Source organism: Barbus barbus (genome assembly GCF_936440315.1).
Source record: "Barbus barbus genome assembly, chromosome: 33".
NCBI classification, from domain to species: domain Eukaryota; kingdom Metazoa; phylum Chordata; class Actinopteri; order Cypriniformes; family Cyprinidae; genus Barbus; species Barbus barbus.
Window position 1 is genome coordinate 10,049,813 of NC_136761.1, and position 25,618 is coordinate 10,075,430.

At 36.1% G+C, this 25,618-nt stretch overlaps 1 protein-coding gene across 1 annotated transcript in view; it reads right to left on the reverse strand.

Moving 5' to 3' along the window:
* The window catches only part of LOC306852931 (gamma-aminobutyric acid receptor subunit alpha-2), a gene marked incomplete at its 3' end in the record, with an annotated part of 70,678 nt that overhangs the window by 41,422 nt on the left and 3,638 nt on the right, over positions 1 to 25,618 (reverse strand). Inside the window, exons 2-3 of the mRNA XM_079390045.1 lie at positions 15,254 to 15,321; positions 1,147 to 1,367 (exon numbers count right to left, since the gene is read on the reverse strand). Of these exons, the coding sequence (XP_079246171.1) occupies positions 1,147 to 1,367; positions 15,254 to 15,256 (224 nt within the window). The 5' untranslated portion in view covers positions 15,257 to 15,321. The remainder of the gene's footprint in view (positions 1 to 1,146; positions 1,368 to 15,253; positions 15,322 to 25,618) is intronic.

Genomic DNA, 25,618 nt, shown 5'->3' on the forward strand with positions numbered 1-25,618 from the left:
CATGTTGTTTGAAATTAAATGGGTCTTGGCAGTGTGTGTACACAATCACCCTTTAATGATAAAATCCACCCAGTGTTTTTTTTTTTTTTAATCCCCATAAATCAAACCGTTCTCAGCTTCTTGTATGTGTGACGTCACAGGTACAGGCCCCTCCCACGATTGTTGATTGACACTGGTGTTTAACCATAGACCCGCCCTGAGTGAGCTGTCAACAGTCCGCCATTGTTTCGACGCCGGAGCGCTTGTAGAAAAGAATGTCTTCTAAGCGATTCCGGTGTTTTGTTGTTGGATGTAATAATGAGCATAGCAGTCGTCATTTACTCCCGACGTCTGAGCTGCTGAAGACGCAGTGGATTACATTTGTCTTTGAAGGGAATGTGCCCCAAATCTAACTAAATGTCTTTATGTTCACACAAATCATTTGTGATCCAGCTTCACCTCTAGAAGAAGTAAGAATAAGATTTTTATCAATCTTTGCAAATTGCCTTTCCTAATAATATGCTATTTAGCAAGTTCCGCGGCTAAATGTGGCTAAAGTAAACAGTCTCATGAGAACAGCTCGTCACCCCACGGAAGAGAGGGGTGGGGAGAGCTCATTAGCATTTAATGGGACATGCACTGAAACAGGTTGCTGTGAACAGAGTTGTTTTTGACAAGGTAAAAAAAAATGTAATGTTATAGACTTTTCATTAAGACCCTAAAGAATCATATTAACTTGTGGAAAATGGGCATCTGATGACCCGTTTAAGACAATTAATATTCAGTAATATTATTGGACGAGAACAAAACTTGAACAGAATTGAGCTGGATAAAATGATAACATTATCACAATATTATATTATTATCATTGTAAAAACAGATTTGTTTCTTTTACAGAAAAAATAGTGTGTTTTAAGGTGAGTAGATGCTACTTTGAATTTGAAAGACAAAATGACCATAAACCTAATATTTTTACAGTATGGGTCAATATTTGCGGTTTAAAGACAATTAATATTTGGTAATATCATCAATTCAAATGCACTGACACTATCAGATGAGAACAAGATTTCAACTGGAAACTTTAAATACATAGCACTTTCCAATGATGTTATGTGTGGTAGCAATTGAAACTTCAAAAGCACTTAGTGAAAGTAACACCTTGCTTACCTCATGGTGTACAGCAGGGTGCCGTCATCTTGGATCCGCAGCAGTTTGTTGGGCATGGTCATGTTGTGCGCGACAGATTTCTTCCCGTTGTGAAAGAATGTGTCTGGAGTCCAGATCTTACTGGCCATCAGGTTGTTCAAACGCAGAATATTCATCGGCCCCTCAAACTTCAGCCGTTCATCCTTCCAGCTCTGCCTGAAGAAGACATCGATGGTGTACTCCTGCAAAAGGATGAAACAATAGCACATTTTAGACACATTTTGAGGTTCTGTTGGATGTTTTCTGTCACTAAGGGCTCGGATGGTGTTTTGTTTGTGCTAATTGAGCACACAATACTCTCTTACAGTGACTGACTGGCGGTGAATTTGCTGTTGTGTTCACAATTATAACAATCCAATCAATTGGAAAACCAGGGTTTGTGTTCCTCTTCAAGCAAAGCCTATGACTGCAATTCAAATTCAGGCATTTTCTTACCCTATAATGATCTGTGGTGTAACATTTTCTATCCACTTATTTTTGCATTGGTGGATAAACACAGTTTGCAAACTGATTTGCAAATGGAGTTTACTACATTTGAGACTCAAGCTCTGTAGGGGAGAGTCAATTGCTCAAACCTTTAACTAGTGCTGCTGAGGGTGATCAGATCCCACTCTCGGCCCCATAAGAGAGATTGTGCTGCCCAGAGATACCATTATGAAGCTCATCATGGATGGCATAACAGGGAAAACTTTTAAAATGCTTCAAAGAAAGATTATGAGAGGGTTTTGGCTTTAGATTCGGATGTGAAAAGGTAACAGAGTTCTATCTAACAACCAACAAGTTTCCAGCAACAAGCAGTTTGGCCACAGAGAATGTGAAACTGCTGTGACACATTCACAGCCAAGACAGACATATTTCTGTAAAACTGTGTGCTTTGTACTCAATTGTTTCAATGTGGTATTAGTATGTTATATGGATACTTGTGTAACAGAAGCCCATCTCCCATGCCAGAAACACCGGTTCGAATCCCACTCGGAGCATGTTGAGTAAAACCACAGAGGTTACACTTGCAATATTTATAAGTAGTGCTGACAGTATCTGTTAATTTTTCGTGTTTATAGTGGGTTATTTTTTTTTTTGTTTCAGTGTTTTGAGAAATGTAACAAAAAACTAAACTATAAAAATTAACATAACTGATGTTTAATATATTGATTAATGTAGTGAAATTTTGCACCAATAAGATTTCACTCATATATTTCAGCTAGTTGACAAAGCACAATTTCTCATTTTATTTTAGTTTAACTTTGTATTAAAATAGCGGAAACCGAACAATGAAATAAAAAAACTGCTAAAAATCACAAAAACACTAAAATTAAAATATAAAATAAAAAAAATAAATATCTATAAAAATATATATTCTAAATGTCAATTATACAGTGAAAGCAGTTCAGTTCTAAATTCAAAGAGCCATTTGGAGAAAGTTTTATGATGGATTTATGATGGATAATTAAAATTTTATGTATGAATTAACCATTTAAACTACAATCAAATCTAGTAGACAAAGCAGTTCTAGACTAACAGAAACTGTAGACTGTTCTAATACTAAAAAGCAGATGCAGTTCTAGATTTAAAACAGCTCTGGAATAAAAGCAGCTACAGAAAAAAAAATGAAAGCATTTCAAGAATAAAAGCAGCCTGACTAGAATCAGTTCCTGATTTAAAACCAGAGCTACACTAAATTATTTTTTTTCAGCATTTAAAGTTCCAGACTAAGAGTTCTGGTTTAAAGCAGCTGCAGACTGAAGTGTCAAACTGCAAGGAGTTACAGAGAAGCACTGCGACAGACGTTTTATGACCGCTCAGACATGAGTGTATGAACGCTGCAGGAACTGTAGCCAGATTCCTTCTGCCGCAGCAGGTGCTTTTTTTTTTGATGGATGTACAGCTCATTTTCTGGCATGTCTCCCGGATCTGGGTGTTTTGTCCAGTCAGCATTCTGCAATGGTTATGAACGTCTAATTTCAGTCAAGGGACTTGTATTGTCCCGGCTGAGGAGGGTTTATATGAACATCCATTAACAAGTAGAGATGAACCATGAAACCCCACCACCATGCCATCCCTGCACTCACATTATTAAACATACACCCACCACACACACACACACACACACACACACACACACACACACACACACACACACACACACACACACACACACACACATCAGGGAGTAAGGGAGATAAAGATAAGTAGGTGGTGAGGTCAGGAGTTATGAGATTGCTTCTCAGGGGCTGAGTATGCATTTACATTGGATTATTCGTAGACACATCATTTATGTGTGTGTGTGTGTGTGAAATAACTGTTCTTTATTTAAAAATATTTTAAAATGGAATTTATTCCTGTGATGCAAAGCTGAATTTTCTGCATCATAACTCCAGTCTTCAGTGTCACATGATCCTTTAGAAATTATTCTAATATGCTGATTTGCTGCAAAAAAAAAAGAGAAAATCTTATTTTAATAAATGCTGAAAACAGTTGTGCTGCTTCATATTTTTATGGAAACTGTTATACATTTTTTTAGGAATATCGGACAGATGGAAAGATCAAAAGAAGAGGATTTATGCAAAATAGAAAACTTTTGTGACAATATACATGTCTTGACTTTCACTTTTGATCAATTTAATGCATCCTTGCTGAAGATAAAAATGCATAAATGTTTTTTATTTTATTTCCATTTTTCTTAAAAAAATAAAACATGTATGGCAATGTACGGTATGTAATGTAAGGATTGAAATCGTAAGAAATATAGCAATTCTGGTTCTTGAATTGCAGATTCCATTAATGATACTTTTAAGGAAGCTTTTGGTCCTCACTGTATGCTAAATAAAATTACAAAAATAATGCCATTTGCTATCAAAAAAGCAGTTCTTGACTCAAAACATTTCTATACTGAAAGCAGGCCTAGAATAAAAGCACATATAGACTAAAATGAAAGCATTTTAAGAATAAAAGCAGCCTGATTCAAAACACTTCAATATTGGACTGGACTGCAGATAAAAGCACTGCAACAGAAGCCCAAAGTTTTATTACTGCTCAGACACCAACAGAACACTGCAGTGACTATAGCCAGATTCATTAAAGATGTGGTCTACTTTGTAAATAAGAGTCACAGTATATTTCAAGCTTTTTTCCTGGTCATTATTGATATTGTGGGTACATAAACTGTATTTAATTTAATTTAGCTTAAATGAATTTAATTTAACAACTATTGTAGCTTCTGTCTGGGATTCCCCATCAGGATGGACAGACTAAGAACATTATTCAAAACATTATTTAATATATATATATATTTTATTAGCATCAGGTTTTTAATAGTTGAAACTAAAATCATAAAAGTATTCTTCCTTAATTAAAATAAAATAAATTTTAACTGAAATTATAAAACAAATCTATTAAAAAGGAAATAAATATTCTGCCGGCATTCTGACATTGAACCAGGATGCATTGCACCTTGTTTAAAAGGAGAAGACAGTCAAAGACTAACACAGAGGAGAAGAAACTGTTGAATAAAGTCATTATTTTTGTTTTCTTTGCACGTAAAAAAAAAAAAAAAATTCTTGTAGCTTCATAAAATGAAGGCTGAACTGCTGATGTTACATGGACTATTGTATCGATGTTCTTCCTACCTTTCTGACCTTGAACATGGTAGCTGTGTTTCTGTCTATTTCTAAAGCTGTCGGATTTCATCAAATACATCTTAATTTGTGTTGAGATGAACGAAGGTTTTCGAGTTTGAAACGCCATGAGGGTGAGTAATAAATGACAGAAATTTCATATTTGGGTGAACTGTCCTTTTAAATGTTAGTCATTTTTATCTAGTAAGAGTTTTAAATGTTGGTAAGTTAAATTATTTAAATGTTGGGCAGTTTGATTCTATTATCAATTGATTGTTGTGCTGTTTAGCGATTTAAATATCGATCAGTTTTGTTCCATTAGGATATTTAAATATTGGTTGTTTTTGTTCTAAGAGATTTAAATTGAAATCGATTATTATTATTAAGTTGATTATTGTTCTGTTAAAATATTTAAATATTGGTTGGTTTTGTTCCATTAAAACGGAAATGTTCTGTTAGATGATTTGCAAAAAGTAAGACTGAAAAGAGTGAAAGGTCTTTAATGTCAAGGAAAACATTCTGTTACGGAATTTAAAAAAAAAGGATTCTTAGACTCTAGTGTGTGTGTGTGTAAGTGCAGTAAGAGAGCAGATATCAGTTCAGTTAAATCTCGGCTGTCCTCGTCTCACCCCAGCTGTATAAGGAGACTCCTGGGGGTCGTAGGGCAGTACAGGGGCCAAATAAATACTACTCCCTCTCTAACCTCCCTCTCCACTTTCCTTGTTGCCCTTCCATCTCACTCGCCTCCTATTCCATACCGTCTGCTCCATGGCTCAGAGGCACACAGCATTAATAGACATGATGACCTTCTGTGCTGGTGTGTGTGTGTGTGTGTTTGTTTGTGCATCGTGGCTTTGTTTAGCCCAGATAAAGCAGCACCGGAGGCTCAGTTCTGAGTAGGTTTATCAGGATACAGAACCACCAGGTTCACCCTCATCCATCAAAACCGGACATCTCACATGAGGATGATGTTGGTTTAAGATTCCCAGTGCTACCCACAAGTCATATCTGTCACAGCACCGGCTGATAGAAAATAATGATTATAAAGAGAAGGAGGCATGATGGAAAAAGAGAGATGCTGGATCCCATAGGAAAGACAAAAACAAAAATGAGATCTCTTAACCCTATAAAGCCTACTGTATCATATTTGATACGCAAAGGCCTCTAAATGATCAACGTGATAAATACTTTGCTGAAAGAAATTGTACACAATCTACTTCATGCCTTCTGTTGTCTGATTGACCTTTTTAACAACTAATTGTTTCACATTAAATCTTTACTGATTTTTGTAAAGTAAATATTAGAAAAAACTCTTTTAGTATTATTAATTAGTATTATTTCAAGATGAATAATTACTTAACTGAAGTATGTTCACATAGAGATCTCTGACATGGCAGACTTTGGTAAACTGACAAATCTGTGCACAGTTTCAGATATTGTTGAGGTCTTTTTTCTCAAGAGAAACATGTGAAGAGAATGAGACTTCAGCAAACGTCTCCATTTGTTTTAATTTCAATTCACAATGCTGTCCAGGAGAAACAATTGAGAAAGAAATGGAATTTCTGATTTCGCTATGGGAAAACTTTACACTAATTCTTCAAAGACCCAGGGTTATTATAGTTAGCTAAAACTACACCCACAAAAACGTTGTTACTTGCATTATAAAAGAAATGTTATCTGGAACAATATAAACTATTTAAAAAAATAAACTTTTTCCCTTCAGCAATATTGACACAAAAACCCCACTAAAACTAAAACAAAAATGACTATATATATAACAAACAGAAATTTGACAAATAAAAAAAACAAGAATAAAGACTAATTCAAAAACAACAACAACTATAATTACACTTTAGTATCTAATAATATAACAATCTCAATCTTATAGCTCTATACTTTTACTGTACACTGAAAAAAAATGCTGTAGAAAATGTTATCTGAAATTGCTAGTAAATCAAACAACTGACACACTGAATCTTAAACATAACATTTTAAAGTCAAAAACCTGAAAGTGTATGTTCTTATAAAACATACTCCAATCTTTGTTTTATTCACAACTTTGAGTATTTATTTATTTGCTTATTTACTTATATGTCTATTTTTACTTCTCAGCGTGAGTTAAAGGATAAACATCTCAGGCAATGTTGATTCTTGAAAGAAAAATACGTTTTAAATCAGTCACCAAAAGCCACCTTTAAACAATAATATTTTCTTCTGGGAATATGCGATTTCCTGATGCTACCTGCAGAAAGCGTGATGTTCATTTGGCATTGCTCTGCCGAATCCTTCTGTGAATGCTATTTGTGTCACCTACAGCACAGTTTAAACAGAATTACCCTGGTACTGCTTCACATATTCCAATAAACCCTCACTAACCGATGTCAACCTGACGGCAAACATGCTAACTCTCAGCAGCCACACCTACCCAACCTCTTCAGCTCATTACCCACGAGTCGTTTCACTCAGCTGTTTACCTGAGTGTCACACGGTTCCCAGCAGGGTCAGCTCTAATGATGAGGGTTAGCATGGCCACAGGGCATTGAGACAGAGAGATAGAGAGACAGGCCATCATTGTAAACCCACAGTGCAGAAAACTAAATCCACAGGCTTTTGCTAACAGCTCAAAGCTGTTGCAGATAACAATGTGACCTCTGACTTGAAATGAAATCACAAAACAAGCAAAAGATATTGTCACTTGTTTACTAGCTATTTACAAGCTAAGGAATCAAACTTGGACATGTTTTAGAGCACGCTACACTGTAGCCATTTCTTCAAATTATTGACATGAATTATTCATCAGGGACAAGAAATCATAAATGTTTTTTCTTGTGGTGTGGTACTTTAAAAGTACTCTAAAAAGTACACTTTTAGAGTATTTGTGCTGTTTGCTTCATTTCTGGGATTTCATACAAATATTAAGTAAAAAAGACAATTTCTCAATTCTTTTATTTAATTAAAAATAACTAAAATAATTCCATTTAAAATAAAACGCTACGATGAATGTATTTTATCAATGCATTTTATCAATAAATGAAATATACACAGTTCAACAATTTGGGGAAAGTTTTTTCTTTTTAACAAAAATATTTTTAAAATAAATCTATTAAGCTTATCAAGGCTGCATTTATTTGGTAAAAATACAGTAAAAACAGTAAAATTGTGAAATATTATTACAATTTTAAATAACTGTTTTCTATTTAAATAAAATAATTTAAAATGTAATTTATTTCTGTGATGCAAAGCTGAATTTTCAGCATCTTTCTAAAGTCGTCACTGTCACAAGGTCCTTCAGAAATCATTCTAATATGCTGAGTTGCTGCTCAAAAACACTTATTATCAATGTTGAAAAAAGATGTGCTGCTTCATATTTTTGTGGATATATTTTCAGCATTCCTTGACAAATAGAGGTCAAAAGAACTGCCCTTTTTTGAAACAGAAATTATTTGTAACATTATAAATGTCTTTACTGCCACTACCGTTCAATTTAATGTGTATTTGCTGATTAAAAGTAATTAATTAAAGTAATAATTTCTTTAAAAAAGGACTAATCCAAAACCTTTGAAAGTTAGCTTTCATTCTATAAAATTACTTATTCAATTTTTACTTTACGCAGTCACTAGCTACTGCTTACTTACTCATAATTAAACTTACCAACCTCAAACTTTTCAACAGTAGTGTAGATATAATTATAATATTAGAATTCTGGAACAGCTTTTGCCTTAAAATGCTCTCTAGGTAGGAAGGTCACCAGGTTTCGAAGCAGAGCTGAGGTTGACACTGAAATGTGTTTTTGCATGTTGAATTCATAATGAAAGCGTAATATGGAGAAGAGCTATGATTCAGTGAGGCAGAATGAGTTCTTTTAAATAATTGATAGTACAAAGATTTACGTGCAGAATGAGGAAGGACTATCTGCTACTACGTTGAGAGGGAATGTATTTCAAAAGGAGTGGAGAAAAAAAAAATTGACCATCAACTGTCAGAGCACTTGAAAAGAAAAAAGAGAGAGGGATGGTGTGGCAGAGGAGGATGATAAGCTCCGGGGAATGTGGAGAGGCAAAGAAATGGAACAATTTGTCTTTGAAAATGAAAAAAATATATCAAAGACTTAGACGTGCCTCTGTGAACTGCTCTCCCTCCTGCCAGACAGGGTCAGCATGCTAACGTGTGAAGGCACGGCAAAGATGTCGCTGTACAATGGAGAATGCCATGCATTGTATGTTTCAATATGGACTGTTGAAAAAAAATTACAGAAGAGCAGACATTGACTTGAGAATGGAGGGAGAGAGAAAAGAGTGAAGGGTGGATGAGTAGAAGTAAAGGAAGGAGGAAAGTGAGTGATAAAGGGATGGAAGGAGGAAGAATGGTTTATTTTCTTGGGTCTGAAGAGCAGAAGGTGTAGCATCTGGGTCTAATCTCAAAGACACAGGAGATCAGGGCTGAGACGCTCATACTGAGACACTGATGAGTGGACACATGGACGCACAGCACACACACACACACACACACACACACACACAAATGTAGCATGGTAACCATAGATTTTGTACAGAAATTTTGTAAACAACAATCCTTATTTTCATAATCATTACATTTTATTACATTGCCATAATAATGAAAATATAATAATGAATCTGATAAAAAAAACAAATAGTCATGGGATCTTCAGGGGTTCTCTCTGTGATGTGATTTCTGGTTTTAGGCCTTTCTTGTCACATGACAATAAAATGCATATATTTATTTTCCTGACAAAGGTTTGCAAATATCTATGGAAGATTGTTTCCACCACAGAAAAAAATATAAAAAATATGAAAATTTATTTATATTATCTTACAGTTCTGATTTTTTTCTCGCAATTCACACTGTTTTGAAAAAAGTTAGATTTGTTAACTATAAAGTCAAAATTGTGTTTATATCTCACAATTCTGACTTTTTTTCCTCAGAATTATAAGAAATAAAGTCCATATTATCTGATAAAAAAAGTTAGCAATTACCTTAACTTTTTTTATTCTGTGGTGGAAATTTACTTTCATAAATATTAATATATTAAAACTAATAATATTTAAAAACAAAACTGCTTTATTGTTTTTATATAAATTCATTTTTATTTTTTTTATGAAAGGATAAGAAATTATTATGCCAAAAACTAGCCTTTTCTTCAGACTTTTTTGCAGGATAAATCACCTACACTCTAAAAAATTAAACAAATATTGGAGCATGTTTTTGCAACCGGGAATTCCGGAAATGTTGGGACCTTTTTTAAATTTGAATAAAATGAAAACTAAAAGACTTTCAAATCACATGAGCCAATATTTTATTCACAATTGAACATAGAGAACATAACAAATGTTTAAACCAAGAAATTTTACACTTTTATCCACTAAATGAGCTCATTTCAGATTTGATGCCTGCTACAGGCACGGGGGCAACAAAGGGCTGAAAAAGCAATACATTTTGAAAAAAGATTCAGCTGGGAGAACATCTAACATCTAATTCAGTTAATTGACATCAGGTCTGTAACATGATTAGATATAAAAGGGATGTCTTAGAGAGGCAGAGTCTAGGGAAGGCCTTGTGTATTTCAGCAGGACTATGCAAATCCACATACTACAGCTATTACAACAGCATGGCTTCGTAGTAGAAGAGTCCCGGTGCTGAATTGGCCTGCCTGCAGTCCAGATCTTTCACCTATAGAGAACATTTGGCGTATCATTAAACGGAAAATAAGTCAAAGATGACCACGAACTCTTCAGCAGCTGGAAACCTATATCAGGTAAGAATGGGACCAAATTCCAACACCTAAACTACAGAAACTAATAACCACGATGCCCAGACGTCTTCAAACTATTTTGAAAAGAAGAGGAGATGCTACACCATGGTAAACATGCCCCCGTCCCAACTATTTTGACCTGTAGCAGGCATCAAATTTGAAATGAGCTCATTTTGTGCATAAAATTATAAAATTTCCCAGTTTAAACATTTGTTATGTTATCTATTTTCTATTGTGAATAAAATATTGGCTCATGTGATTTGAAATTCTTTTAGTTTTCATTTTATTCAAATTTAAAAACATCCCAACATTTCCGTAATTTGGGTTGTACAATATAATACTATTTCAGTCTTTCCACTTCAAAATTTCACATTTATTTGAGTGCATTGCTGATTATTTGCAATTATTTGTAAAATCTACTAGGAATGCTTGAGAAAAATTACACATTGTTTCTACATTTTTTCAATATTTTTGGACGTAAAAATGCATTTGAATTCTGAAATTGAATACAATAATATTTATTCATTTCATTATCTTTAAATGCTGCATTTTTAATATTAAGAACAGAAAATGAGCATTACATCACTGACTATACAAACTACTGTGGTATTTTGCTGAAACGGTCTATGGTTATACAATTCTGTAATGAAAAGCACAAAAGAGCTAACACTGCAAAGCCAAACAAGACTAGTGCAGCTGCATGCTCTGATTGTTAATTTGCTTTGTTAGTTTGTTTGCAGCTGAATCAAAGTTTCATTTAATTTAATGGCTTTCGATTAAAGTTCATTTGAAGCTCCAGGGTGGGCTGTTAAGTATGCGTGTAACGTACATCACGTGCGAGTACAATCAGAACGCATTGTTAGCACACATATTCAATGCAGCTTACATGAGTCATACGTTATCTCCCCAGAACAAAAACTTCATTAAGTAGCTCCGAATCCATTGAGAAGTGTCAGAGCGACGGTGTGAGTCATCAGAGTCACTGACACTAATTCACAGTGTCATGGACGCAGTCAGGTGGCAAAGCCTTTCATTTCCTGCCTCGGTTCCGTCGGATATGAAACTCATCCGGGTCGCTGTGGACCGCTGATTATCTAGCACCGACCATTTCCCCACACGGATCCGAACAGAGCTCACTGTCACAACTTGATATGTGTGGACATTAATACATTAGCAGTGGCGCTTTTCAAAAAAATGACACCTGTACAGATGGTGGCTCTCTGTAGGCAGCAGTTAGATAAAAGACTGATCAGCTGTTGTGTTATTCACATTTACATTTATGCATTTGGTATGCTTTCCTGCAAAGCGACTTACATTGCACTCAAGGTGCATTTCCTGGAAATCAAACCCATGACCCGGCCATAATCTAATGTTTGAGCTGCATTATGAGACATCGCCTCAGACGTCACGTCTACGGACTGTCTGATGCTCAATGCATACAAAAATGGATCCAATCTCAGTGGCTGGTGTCTGCTTTTAAATGCATGTTGACACTGCCTAGAAAATGATTTTCCTAGCAGAGCAAGTTTATGGTTTACATTTTTTCTGGATGGAAATTCAGACCACAATGTTTACGCACATTTTGTTCTAATTTCAACCATTAGGTACATTACCGTTTAAAAGAAATTAATATTTTTATTCAGTAAGGAAGCATTAACTTGATAAAAAGTGAAAGTAAAGACATTTATATTACAAAGGCATTCTTTTTCAAATAAATGTTGTTCTTTTGAACTTTTCTCCAATTTTCATAAAAGAAATAAGCAGCAAATCAGCACATCAGAATGATTCTTAAGTATCATGTGACACTGAAGACTGAAGCAATGATGCTGAAAATTCAGCTTTGCATCACAGGAATAAATTACATTTTACAATATTTAAATAGAAAACTGTTATTAAAATGTAAATAAGATTTTTTAGTAATATTTCACAATATTACAGCTTTTACTGTATTTTTGATCAAATAAATGCAGCCTTTGTTATGCATAATTCACTTTCCACTTTGTTCAAAACATTAAAATATCTTTCCATCCAAATTTTGTATCAGTGTTATTTTAGAATTCTCTCTCTCTCTCTCTCTCTCTCTCTCTCTCTATATATATATATATATATATATATATATATATATATATATATATATATATATATATATGCAAGAAACATCTCATGGATGCACTGGGATGCATCCTCAGTGATGTATCCTGGGGTCACTGGGTGTTTCGGGTCTCGCAACATCATACACCCTCACCCAGGCGACCCAACCGGGGTTGATCAAGCCCCGACTTGCGTTCCAGTAGCAGTCCACGGATCAGCCCTCTTAATCCAAAGCCACCTTTTGGCCTTCTCTGCGGCTTCAGTCGCAGATTGATTGGCCCTCTTCTTGGCCGTTCCAGCATGATCAGCTTTTTTCAAACCTCGGAGGTAAGTATCATGTCTGGGCGAAGACTTCTTGTTGCAATGTGCTGAGGGAACCTCAGCTGTTTTCCCAGGTCGACCTGCAGCTGCCAGTCTGAGGCTTTATGGTGGATGCCCGTTGTTAATTGTGGGTGCGCCCGGGGTTTCTCTCCAGCTTTAATGAAGGGGACTGCCTTCTTTGGAGCATGATGGTACTTGCTGGTGCTGACGGCTGAGGCTAAGCTCTCAGCAATTGCCTTAAGCACCTGGTCATGGCACCAACGATAGCGACCATCAGCCAGAGCCTTTGGGCAGTTGCTGAGTAGATGTTCTAAAGAGCCTCTTTCAGAGCAAAGAAGGCAGGAAGGTGTCTCGCTCTTCCTCCAAACATGGAGGTTTGCTGGGCTTGGCAGGGCATTACAGACAGCTTGTACCAGGAAACGGACCCGATGGAAATCTGCCTGCAAAATGTTTGCTCAGGTGATCCTGCGCTGCTGTGTACTCTCCCACCTAGTCCACGCTCCCTGCTGCCGGAGCCCCACCACCCTGCTCACTCGCTCTTCCTCCATGTCTGCTCGGACCGCTTCCTGGAGTAGATGGTATCTTTCCTTGCCGCGGGCCTGGTTAACCAGGGTCTTTGGTAAGTAGCCCAAGCTCACTCTGCCTGTCGCCACGGTGCCCACCAGTGCCTTTTGTCTCAGGCGTGACTCTGCCACCTCCACTGCTTTTCCAGCCGTCCATTTCCTTCCTGTCCTCACCTCGATGCTGGCTGATGACACCTTGCAGTCCCTGGAGTCCCTGTACTGTAAAGCTTCTCTGGTGTGTACCACCATGAATTCTTCCGCGAGGCCACTGAAGGGCAGCTGCAGGATGTTACTCGTCTCATACAGTGCAGCGCTGGTAAGACTGCGTGGAAGGCCCAGCCACTTCCGAAGAAAGCCACTGATCTTCCTTTCTTGGGACTACACTGTTGTCATTGGGACTGCATAGACCAGCAGGGGCCACAAGACTCGGGGCAGGATGGAATGCTGGTAGATCCAGGCTTTAAATCTACCAGGCAGACAGGATTTATCAACCTTGGTAAGCCAAGCTACAAGTTCTTTGTTGGACTTCTGGATGGCGGCAGAGTCTTTCAGGCTGGAATCAAAGAGCTTCCCCAAACTCTTGACAGGTTGCTCCATGTTGGTTGGGATGACACTTCCTGAGATGGAAAAATGGAACTTGTCAACCACTTTTCCCCTCTTCAGCACTATGGACCTTGACTTAGAGGGCTTAAAACTCATCCTTGCCCAGGTGATGAGTCTCTCGAGTCCTTGTAGGATCCACCTACTCCCTGGGACCGATGTCGTTGTGATGGTAAAGTCATCCATATATACTCTTATAGGGTGCTGTCGTATGCCTGACTTGGTTAAGGGCATTCCACCTCGGCTGACTTGACCACCATGTTCATGGCAAGAGCGAAAAGAATAACAGAGATGGTACAGCCTATTATTATTCCTTTCCCAATGCGATGCCAGTCTGATGTTTCTGACCCAGAAGTGACCCGCATCCTGAAATTATTGTAGTAATCCAGGATCAGGTCCTTAATCTTACTGGGAACATGATGGAGGTGTAGAGCGAGCTCAACCAGCTTGTGCGGTATGGACCCATAGGCATTTGCCAGGTCCAACCACAAGACTATAATATACTGTATATATATATATATATATATATATATATATATATATATATATATATATATATATATATATATATTTGTTTTTTCGGTTTTCATTTTAATTTTAGTTAAATTTTAGTAATTATGTTTTTTTTTTTGTCATGTTTTTTTGTCATTTTTAAACATTTTTAAGTCAATATATTATTAGTAATTTTTATTTCAACTTTAGTTATTTTAGTTTATCAAGTTGAAATAAGAAATGTTACCTTAGTAACTTACTGAAATATATAATATATATATATTAACAATTTTATTTCAGTTAACATTTATTTCAAGTGATGAAAATATTGTTTAATATTATAATATATAATACATTATATGCACTTTAGGTAACAATTATAACCCTGATATGTACTTTCTAGTCATTTATTGTATTGTAAATGAATTCAGATTTACTAGTCCCTCTACAGGTAAACAATCTGTGGTTGGTCAGGCGGTTTGTTCCTGTCTAGGTAGGTGGTTCTTGGCTTGAAAAATCGAAGTGCGAAGTGCTGGTCCATGACGCTGATAGTGATGGCAAAGGGATGCTATCTGTTCGCCTGTGATAAATAAATGCAAAAAAATAATTCCACTCACCATGTCGGTGTCTGAAACAGGGCCAAAACTGGTGACGTAAATGTCGGTCTTCACTGTGGTAACTCGATCTGGGAAAACAAAGAGAAGAGACATCAAAATGACCAGTGTTATTTTCCCAGAGTGCAACGGCAACAGCCATGTCATCTACCTTGAGAGGGGCATCTTTGTAAAACCACATTGTCCAAGAAAAGAAATGATTTGTGAATTTCACATTTTCTTTACAGGCTCACTGCAGAAAGAGCATCTTTCTTTCCTGAGAGGAAAGTGTGCATTAGGCAGGGGTAAATGTGCTTGCGTTTACTGGCCCGTGTTAGGTTGGCTAGTAATCAAATCTTTCTGTTCCTGCTTCAATATATTCATTTTCCCCCTCCTTTTTCTGAGCTTTCTTTCTTTCTGGCATTCAAAAGAGCTCTTGGTATTTCCTTTGCTCGCTGCACTAAACAACACAGGCCCACAGTAAATACATTCAGTCAGACAGCGAAATATTAAATACAGAACCACTACACAGACTATTCAGAACAAAAAACAGTCTGAGAAATACACACACACTCACACACAAACACACACATACATACACACACACACACACACACAAAACTACTGCATTTTCACAGATACTTCAAAACAGAACCAAATAACTGTAATTAATATCTCAAATAAAATTACAGCACAATTTAAAAATGAATTTTTAGGCTTATTGTTGCATTTTTGGTGAATAAAACTACCAGTGTTCTGCAAAACTGCACCTGTACATTTATTTAACTGCAGTTTCCAGGTGAAATAACCACTACTGGCAATAAACCATCAATAATTTGTGTTGCTTTTCATATAAATTATGATTACAGGGGCAGATTACTGAAGAATAAAGTCTTATTTTCTAGCAGTTCCTTGCATAATAAAATACTATGACCTTAAACACTTGTATATTTTGATGTTCACATCACTTAATCCACTTCAAATGGTGTATGAATACTGTGAAGTCACTTTAAAAAAGCTCAAAGACTTGCAGATGAAAAAGCAAAACTGGCATGATTGCTTTAACAAATGTATTTTGCTAAACATTTGATTTTGATATCATTATCGGTTAGGTTTACGGTATTTTAAAGCATAATAGAGCATTAAACTTTTAGCTCCACTCACTGGAGATTTCATTTCTGAACCGGCATGTTATATACCACAAACTGCATAATGAAACGTTGCCACTACAGGTTGACCGATTGATCGGTATTGCCGATTAATTGTCACCGATTATTGCTGAAACAATCAGTTATCAGCAAAAATGCATACCGATTTTTCAAATCAACCGTTTTTCCAGGTTGAGTTCATTGCTTTTGCACTTTTTCTGGTCGTCCCTGTATGACATATTTTGTTATTTTGATTAGATAATAATTAGAAGTTCTCAAATAGAAGCGAAAAAAGTGTGAGAGTATCATTTCAGTGTTATGGTTGATAAATGCTAGAGAATAATTATGTTAATTTCAACATTTACTAATGCATTTTTAAAACTATCAGATGATTAATCGGTTATCGGCCATCTAGTTATCAATATCGTTAAAATCCTCTATTGTTCAACCTCTAGTTGCAAACAATGTTCCCTATAATATGCTGCGCACAAGCAAAAATGAATTGGGGAAGCCATTTGGTTAAATTCTAGTAAACGCAAAATAATTCATGGCCAAATCGAGTTGGTGTGGTACAGAGCTAGAACTGGTAAATGCGGTTTACAGGTTTAAAAGAGAATGATGTATGCCAAATAAGGCGCTGTAGAAATTGAATAATTTAATGGTTGTGGACGAAACAGCTCAACATGAGAGCAAACGCAATGACATGTGAAATAAAATGTCATCATGTTTTAAAGAAGAGTGGCTTGATTAAGTGGTGGAGATAGCGGGTGATGGGCACAGAACGTAACAAAACTCCAAGACATTTACAGTTACACACAGGTGTAGTAGTGTGCAAACTCTACTACATACAGTAGGGATGTTAAGACCACTATATAATAATTCACGTTCACGATTTTTCATCCGTTTTTTAAATTATTTTACAGATCTCCGTTTAAATGCTTCAGTTTTCTATTCTATTCTATTCTATTCTATTCTATTCTATTCTATCAGTTTAAATGCTTCAGTTGGTTTTTATATTGTATTATATTACATTATATTATTTTTTTGAGTTTCAATGCATACAAATGCAGAGCAGCACTCTGCCCCATATGCACACAAATATCAGAATGAATGACATATTCTCATAAATGAGCTCATAAGTTCAAAGTGAGAGCCCAGGGGTCTTCAGTGCTTCTTTAGTGCTTAAAGTGGCGAGTGTATTCTGAGCTTGGAGAGGCTGGTGTGTTATATTAATAGCTGGCTAATGCAGGGGTGGTTTATTCAGCGCTGAATGGGAGGACAGAGGCCCGGAGACACCAGGATGCTTTGATGTCTTTTCTGTGGGGTTTTTATTCACTTCACTCTCCTGTTTCACAAACACAAGCTGATAAAAATACTGAGTAATCAGCCGACGACAACAATCAAACAAACAAGAATAAATTAAGACTGCTCATTTTAAAAACAATGTCAATCTCTCTTTCTGTCTGTCTCTGTCATGTCTCTAAAATTGCCCTAATTATACAATGCCACGCGCTCGTCTGGGCACTGACCCAACGAGGATAGAAAAGGGGGAAAAAAATGCTCTGGCTAGATTTTACTTGGTGTTTCTGCACATAATCGATAGACTGCTGGGAAAGTATAAAAAGACATAGAAAAATATTGACATTTTATGCAAAACTAGATGTTTTCATCTTCTCAGGTCTTTTCTGTGTTGAGGGTAGTTGCAGTGGTGTTTCTGTGCAATTGTGAAGATGTTGGGAGTGGTTTCTTGTTTATTACTATGAGATTTCTAGATGGTTGCTATAGTGCTGAAAACTGATTAAAATAAAACTGAAATGCATTGTAGATTAGAAAAAACAAACAAACAAAAAAACAGAAAGACTGCAAATTCATGTTCTTTTACACACAAGCAGCTCATTATCTGATGCTTTCAGTGTCTCAACATATCACAGTTTAAACAGATTTGAAATGAAAAGTTTTTAAACCTGTTGCCAACAAATGAGATGCTTTAAAGGGATCCCTGCACTTAAAAAGCTTAATGGTTTGAAACTGAAATTAAGACAAATAAGACACATAAAATACAATTATTATTACTATTATTTTATACTTTATAGTTACTAATATTAATAAATATTCATATTTATACCTTTTTATTTTACAGTAAAAAGGTATTCTTACAATAGTATATATTTATATTTTTACATTTATATTTCTTATTTTCTTTATATTTTATTATTATTATTATTAATAATAATGCTCTTAAATTTTTTTTATGGCTGTTTATTTTTTTATTTTTTTTATAGCTGTTTAAGAAAAGCGTCACATTTAATTCACAATCACAATTTTATCAGAATAATCACAATTCAATTTTTTTAATGTTCTTTACCGACTCAAAAGTGTTCACCCTCAAATCTCTATGACATTCTGGTCTCGGGTTCCTCCTTCTGGATATTCTTCATCCATTTACTAGGTGAAAATTATAAGTCTTTTTTTTCTTTGAAACCTAAACAAGCAGTTTTAATAAAATAAAACAATAAGCAACAGTATTGATAATGCTGTCTAGTAATGGTACTAATAATTAAGACTACTCATCTTCAAAACAATGGCTGTCTCACTCTTCAATTTCCATAATTACTCAATGCCACACAAGCGTCTGGGCACCATCCCAACGAGGATAAAAACGAATGAAAAAACAGAGAAATTCCACTGAATTGACATTCATCTCTGACAGAGATGAAAGACTGCTGGGGAGGCATAAAAAAAACTTACTGCTTTAAGTAGCTTTTATAAACCTCAGCTTCTATTGTGCATGGCTATCAGGTGCCATTATTCTGCGGGGTTAGACGGTTGTGTTGTTAGCGGTCTGTGTGTCTGAGTGAATGTAAAGTGGCTCAGCTGGGTCTCAGAGGGACGGGGGAAGGGTCGACAGACTGTCTGAAATGAGACTGGGGGGGGGGGGGGGGGGTATAAAGAAGTGCTCTTAAATACATGACATTATTCACATATGCAGCAGAGCAATGTGTAACGTCTGGGAATGCCCTCTCTGTTTGACTTCACCTCTCTCTCATGAGAACAAAGCTCTTCCAAAAACTAGTGAACTGCCTTGCTGTTTACTCTCTATATCACCAGAACCAGTTTTTTAAGGCTGCGCTCTACATAGTCTTCACCTCTGCACGTTGAACATGAAGTAAGACAATATATTAGTATACACTCCCCTCTAAAAGTACTGGAACAGTGAGGCCAATTCCTTTCTTTTTATTGTAGATTGAAAACATTTTGGGTTGACATCAAATGATGAATATAAGACAAGAGATCAATATTTCAACTTTTATATCCAGGTATTTTCATCTGGATCTGATACACAACTTAGAGGACAGCACCTTTTGTTTGAACCCACCCATTGCTCATGTTACCAAAAGTATTGGAACATGAGTGACAGGTGTGTTTTGTTACTCTGGTGTGTCTTATTACATTGATTATTCAAACAATAAATATCACTGAATGTCTGCGCTCAGTTTCAGATTTGGATTTTGCCTGTGCAGACTGCATTTATAGTTAGATGTGTAACCAACCTGAAAACCAGAGAGCTGTCTATGGGTGAAAAACAAGGAATGGTAAAGCTGCGAGAAGATGGAAAATCAATCAGAGCCATTGCACAAACATTGGCCATAGCCAGTACAACCATTTGGAATGTCCTGAGGAAGAAAGAAACCACTGGTGTATTAAGTAAGAGACCTCAAACAGGTAGACCAAGGAAAACATCAGCAGTTGACGACATAAACATTGTGACAGCTGTAAAGAAATACCCTAAAACAACAGCAAAAACCTCCAGAGGGCAGGAGTGAAGGTATCACAATCTACTGTTCACAGAAGACTTCATGAACAAAAGGTACACCAGAGGGTACACCAGAAGATGCAAACCGCTCAGTAGCAAGAAGAATAGGAGACAAGCCTCAAAGATTCTCAGACAAAGTTTCATGGACTGATGAGACAAAGATGAACCTTTACCAAAATAATGGAAAGGCTAAAGTTTGGAGAAGAAAAAAGGATCTGCTCATAATCCTAAACATACAAGCTCATCTGAAACACAGTGGAGGTAATGTCATGGCTTGGGCTTGCATCGCTTCTTCTGGGACGGGCTCATTCATTTTAATTGATGATGTAACATGACAGCATCAGCAAAATGAACTTTTGTCTGCCAATTTACAGAAAGATGCAACCAAACTGATTGGAAGATCCTTCATCATGCAGCAAGAATATGACCCAAAACAGTGCCAAAGCAACAAAGGAGTTCATCAGGGGCAAGAAGTGGAAGCTTTTGGACTGAGCCAAGTCAATCTCTAGACTTTAACCCTATAGAGTATGCATTTTACCTGCTAAAGAAGAGAGTGGAGGGAGTAACCCCTCAAAACTGAAAGAGGCTGCGGTAAAAGCCTGGAAAAGCATCACCAAAGAAGAATGCAAAAGTTTGGTGATGTCAATGGGTCACAGGCTTCATGCAGTTATTGCAAGCAAAGGATTTGCATCTAAATATGAAGTCTTATTCACTTTAATCTAGTTTAAGTCAATCTGTTCCAATACCCTTGGTCAAATGAGCAATGGGTAATATTTAAAATATTATTTAAAAAATAAATAAATACATTACTGTAGCAATAATACTATTGTAGTGTAAAATAAAAAATGAGTATTTAATAATAATAAGATAAATAAAAAGTCATAATCAAGATATTATTTTCAGTTTTACTATTATTATTATTTAACTGTGAAAATAGTATTTAAATATTTACTACTACTACTACTACTACTAATAATTTATTATTATTATTACTATTATTATTCATATCATTTTATTTTATTATAATTAAAATATTTTGTAAAATTAAATCAGTAAAGAAATTATTAATATTTTAAAAATAAAATCAATAAAGAAATACTTTGCTTATTATACTATTGTAGTTAAAAATTAGTATTTAATAATAATATGAATAATAATATAAATAAAAATAGCCAAGATATTGTTTTCAATTATAATATTATTTTTCAACTGTAAAATTAGTATTTAATTATTATTATTATTATTATTATAAATAATACTACTACCACTACTAATAATTAATAATAATAATAATATTATTAGTTATAATATTATTTAATACAATTTTTGACATGTAAAAATTAAACCAGTAAAGAAATTAAAGAAAGAAAAACTGCAGAGAAACCTTAAAGCTTCTCTTTTGTTGATAATATATTTAGAAAATATTCTCATTATTTATTTATTTAATTTTGTATGATTACTTGTTTAAAATGTGAGACATAGATAATATGGATAACATTATCACAACATGTGACACACCAACATTGCCATCCATAAAACACCTTGCTCTAATCCTTTTACCTCCCCAATTCTTGTAAAACAAATCTTTGATTTTCATACAGTACATAAAAATCATCTCTGATATTTTCTGTCCTTAGTCAAGACCATTATTAATAGCCTACATACTCTTTTCTCCCTGCTTCACTCTTCTTCTCGCACACACTCCTGTTTTGTCTAAACACCAGCATCAATTAATCTACAGTGGCAAACTCAATTAACAGCCTTAAAATTACTGATGTGGGTGTAACTCATGTAACCTCTAGTTTGCGATGTGACATCAAACATGCCTCGTGCTTCCTGCTCCTTAGTTTGCCAGGTATTCATTCCAAGGATCAATACACATTAGCAAAAGTATCCATGTTCATTTTTCATTGTCTACAAATAAGCCTTTTGTGGCTACAGTGCATTATAACATAAAAAAAAAAAAAAAAAGCAAGCTGCTGATCTGTAATTTTTCTTGCGACAGCATTTTCAAAATAGCCCAATGTGTGGGAAAACCGAAACCCTGGCAACACTGACAGCTAACACTGACATCCATCACATGCTACCACCTGATTTTCAATCTTCATCCACCTATAGAGCAAACATTCTCGATCCAACCCCTCCAATGTAAGAAAATGCTTGCAATGGCAATAACAACACCATAAATTCACCTTGAACTAAATCAATAGCCTCTTGAGGACAAAATGATTATCCAAGTCTGGTTTATGCTTCTTCTAGATGTTCCATTTATTAGGTCATTATATCCTCATTCCAGCAGCGACAAACTCCTCTACACGGTGAGATATGCTCTTTGATTCGCTCGCAAAAGTTAATCAACCATAAACATAAACGCTATAACAACACATTCAGATTTACTGACACATTCATCCATCCTGAGATTGACTGACTGCCGTATTGGATTGAGGAACAGGGGGTTTGTGGGAGTTTGGCCTGAGGAATGATGAGTATGTTGACCACTCGGGCTGTTTTCCCTGGGGTCTGGTGCTGTGAACAGATGGGTGTAACGGAGGACGACAGCAAATAACTGTTGTGCACACAAGATACACAAATTAGGTAATTTAAAAGATGAGAAACATCAGTGGATCCATTTGGAAATAGATATTTTGACATTCTGATATTAAAACATTTTAGTAATTTAGCAATTCTGATATTGTTCAATTTAATATTTTGGTACCACCATTTGTTAACTATATTGGTTAACATGAATGAGAAATACTGTACTTCTAAAGCAATTATTATTTTTAGTTAATTTTAACATTTAGTAATACGTAATCTTGTATCTGTTAAAATTATTTAATAACCAGTGTTATTTTAGTATCATTTAGGTACAGAATTCTTAGTAATATTTTTAATATATTTAATAAATTATTAATATATTATTTATATTATCTAAATGAACATTATATAAATTATATAAATTAGTTATATTAAATATAACTTGTTATTGTCACATGTCTGTGTTGAGTTTCTGTTTTTGACCTAGTTTTTGCCTGTGTCTTAATTTCATCGTCACCACCTGTTGTTTCATTAATTATCCCATTAACCCCTGGGTTTATAAGTCCTGAGTTTTCCCCATTTCAGTTGCCAGTTATTGTCTATGTTACACGTTTTTGAGTGGACTGTTATTAAAGACTGTTATTTTGGATTATCTTTGCCTGATCTCATCTTCCTCCTTGGAGCTCCGTAACAGAATAACTGGCCAAAACTGTTTGAGTGGTGTTTTTCCCCTTTTTGTTTTGTTTAAACTTTTCCATGGACCTTCCACCTGTAAAACTTCTCTCGTTGCACGAGCCCACTGCTGACCGAGGAGTTTGGCGCGCCGTGATGGAGGAACTTGGACCGAGGACAAGGTCTGAAGTTACCATCGCCCCGAAGCCTACTACCCCGCAATGGTCTGACCAGGTGTGTGAGCTGGCTGCACCGCTGAGTACTGAGGGAGTTTTAGTGGAGTTCAGGGATATGGAGGATTGCCCTGCCCACACTCCTACCGCTATGAGTGAGTACGAACTGGCATCTGGTGGATTATGAGGAACTAAAGGACATTTTTTCGGAGGATATGATTGATTTTTTTGGAGAGGTGAACCCTAAGCTCCCTGTTCTTCCTAATACTCCTGTGTCTCCGCTGGTCCCGTCCCGTCCAGCCCTGAATCTCCTGTGTCTCCGCTGGTCCCGTCCAGCCCTAAATCGCCGGTGTTTCCTGAATCCCTGCCCAGCCTCCCTCTCCTGCCTCCTCACTCAACCAGTCCTTCAGCCCCACCATCGCTGATGTCCTTCAGCCCCTCTGCACCTCCCACTGGTCAACTGGATATGCTAAGTGTCTTTGGACCATCAGCTCAATCCTACACAGAGGATCCCCTGTCTCCGCCTCAGACCTCTGCGCACCCTGCTCCACCTCGGTCCATCGACACTGCAGCTCCACCTTGGCTCCTCCCTCCCTCGGCTCCACCGGAAACCATCGGCCATATGTCTTCTCCGGGCTCCCTCGTCCATCCGGCTCCGCCTTGGTCAGTTGTCGACCTGCCTGCACCTACGGCTTTGGCTGGCTCCTCCTTCCCTCCGACTCCGCCTTTGTCCTCTGTCCCACCGACTCAGCCACTGACCTCTGGATTTCCGGTTCCTCCTCAGACGCTCGCCGCCGCGGCTCTTCCTCGGTCTCCAGGACCATCGGCTAAGCGTGGGCTCTTCGGCTCCATCTGGGTCTCCATCTGCGAGGGCTGCATCTCCGTCGGTCGTCCCCAGGGTGTCCACAACTGTCAAGGCATCAATCCCTTGGTTCCTTCCGCCTTCGACTCCATCCTGGGGCCTTGTCCTGGTTGGTCTCTGGCTCAACACATGGCTCCTCCTGCTCCTGGCTTCCCCTTGGCTCCTTCCACTCCCCCATGGACTTTTTGTTCTGTGTTTGGTCTGCCCTCTCTCCTGCTCCACTCCCTCCTCCAGAGCCCCCACCCTCCCTCCTCAGTTTGAACTCTTTATGACAGCTTCTGTTTTTGCCTGTGTCTTAAGTTCATCGTCACCACCTGTTGTTTCATTAATTATCCCATTAACCCCTGGGTTTATAAGTCCTGAGTTTTCCCCATTTCAGTTGCCAGTTATTGTCTGTTACACGTTTTTGACTGGACTGTTATTAAAGACTGTTATTTTGGATTATCTTTGCCTGATCTCATCCTCCTTGGAGCTCCTTAACAGTTATATTAAATTAATATTTAATAATTTATTTATTATTATGGTTATGTCTGTACAATTTGTAATTTTATTTTTCAGTAATTTGCCATGGTTATGTAATTTTATTTTTAGTTGACGTTTATTGTATAATGACAACGTTTTTCATGGTTTTAGTTAAGTTATATCTTTTAATATTTAATAACCAGTGTTATTTTAGTATCATTTAGATGCTATTAGAACTTTTAATATTTTTAGATTTTTTTCAATTTAATTTTAGCAAGAGTTTTAGCAATTTTGTATTGTACTTGTCTTTTATGTTTATAGAATTTGTATTCACTTTTATTTCAGTTTTAGTTATTTTAATACATCAATTTAATCTAAATAAAATGAGCTGAAATAATATATTTAAATTTCAGTTTATTTTTATTTAACGTAAATTATTTAATGGTTTTAGTTAACTAACCCTGAAGCTAACATAACAAATTAACATAACTAAATTAACATGAATTATTAAGTAACAATAAAACAGATTAATAAATACTGTAAAACATGTATTGCTCATTGTTAATGTTAATGTATTAATTAGTGCTGTCAAATGATTAATTGCGATTAATAGCATCCTAAGTAAAAGTTTTTGTTTACATAATATATGAGTGTACAGTTTATATTTATTATGTATATATAAATACACATGCATGTATATATTTAAGAAAAAAGTGTTAT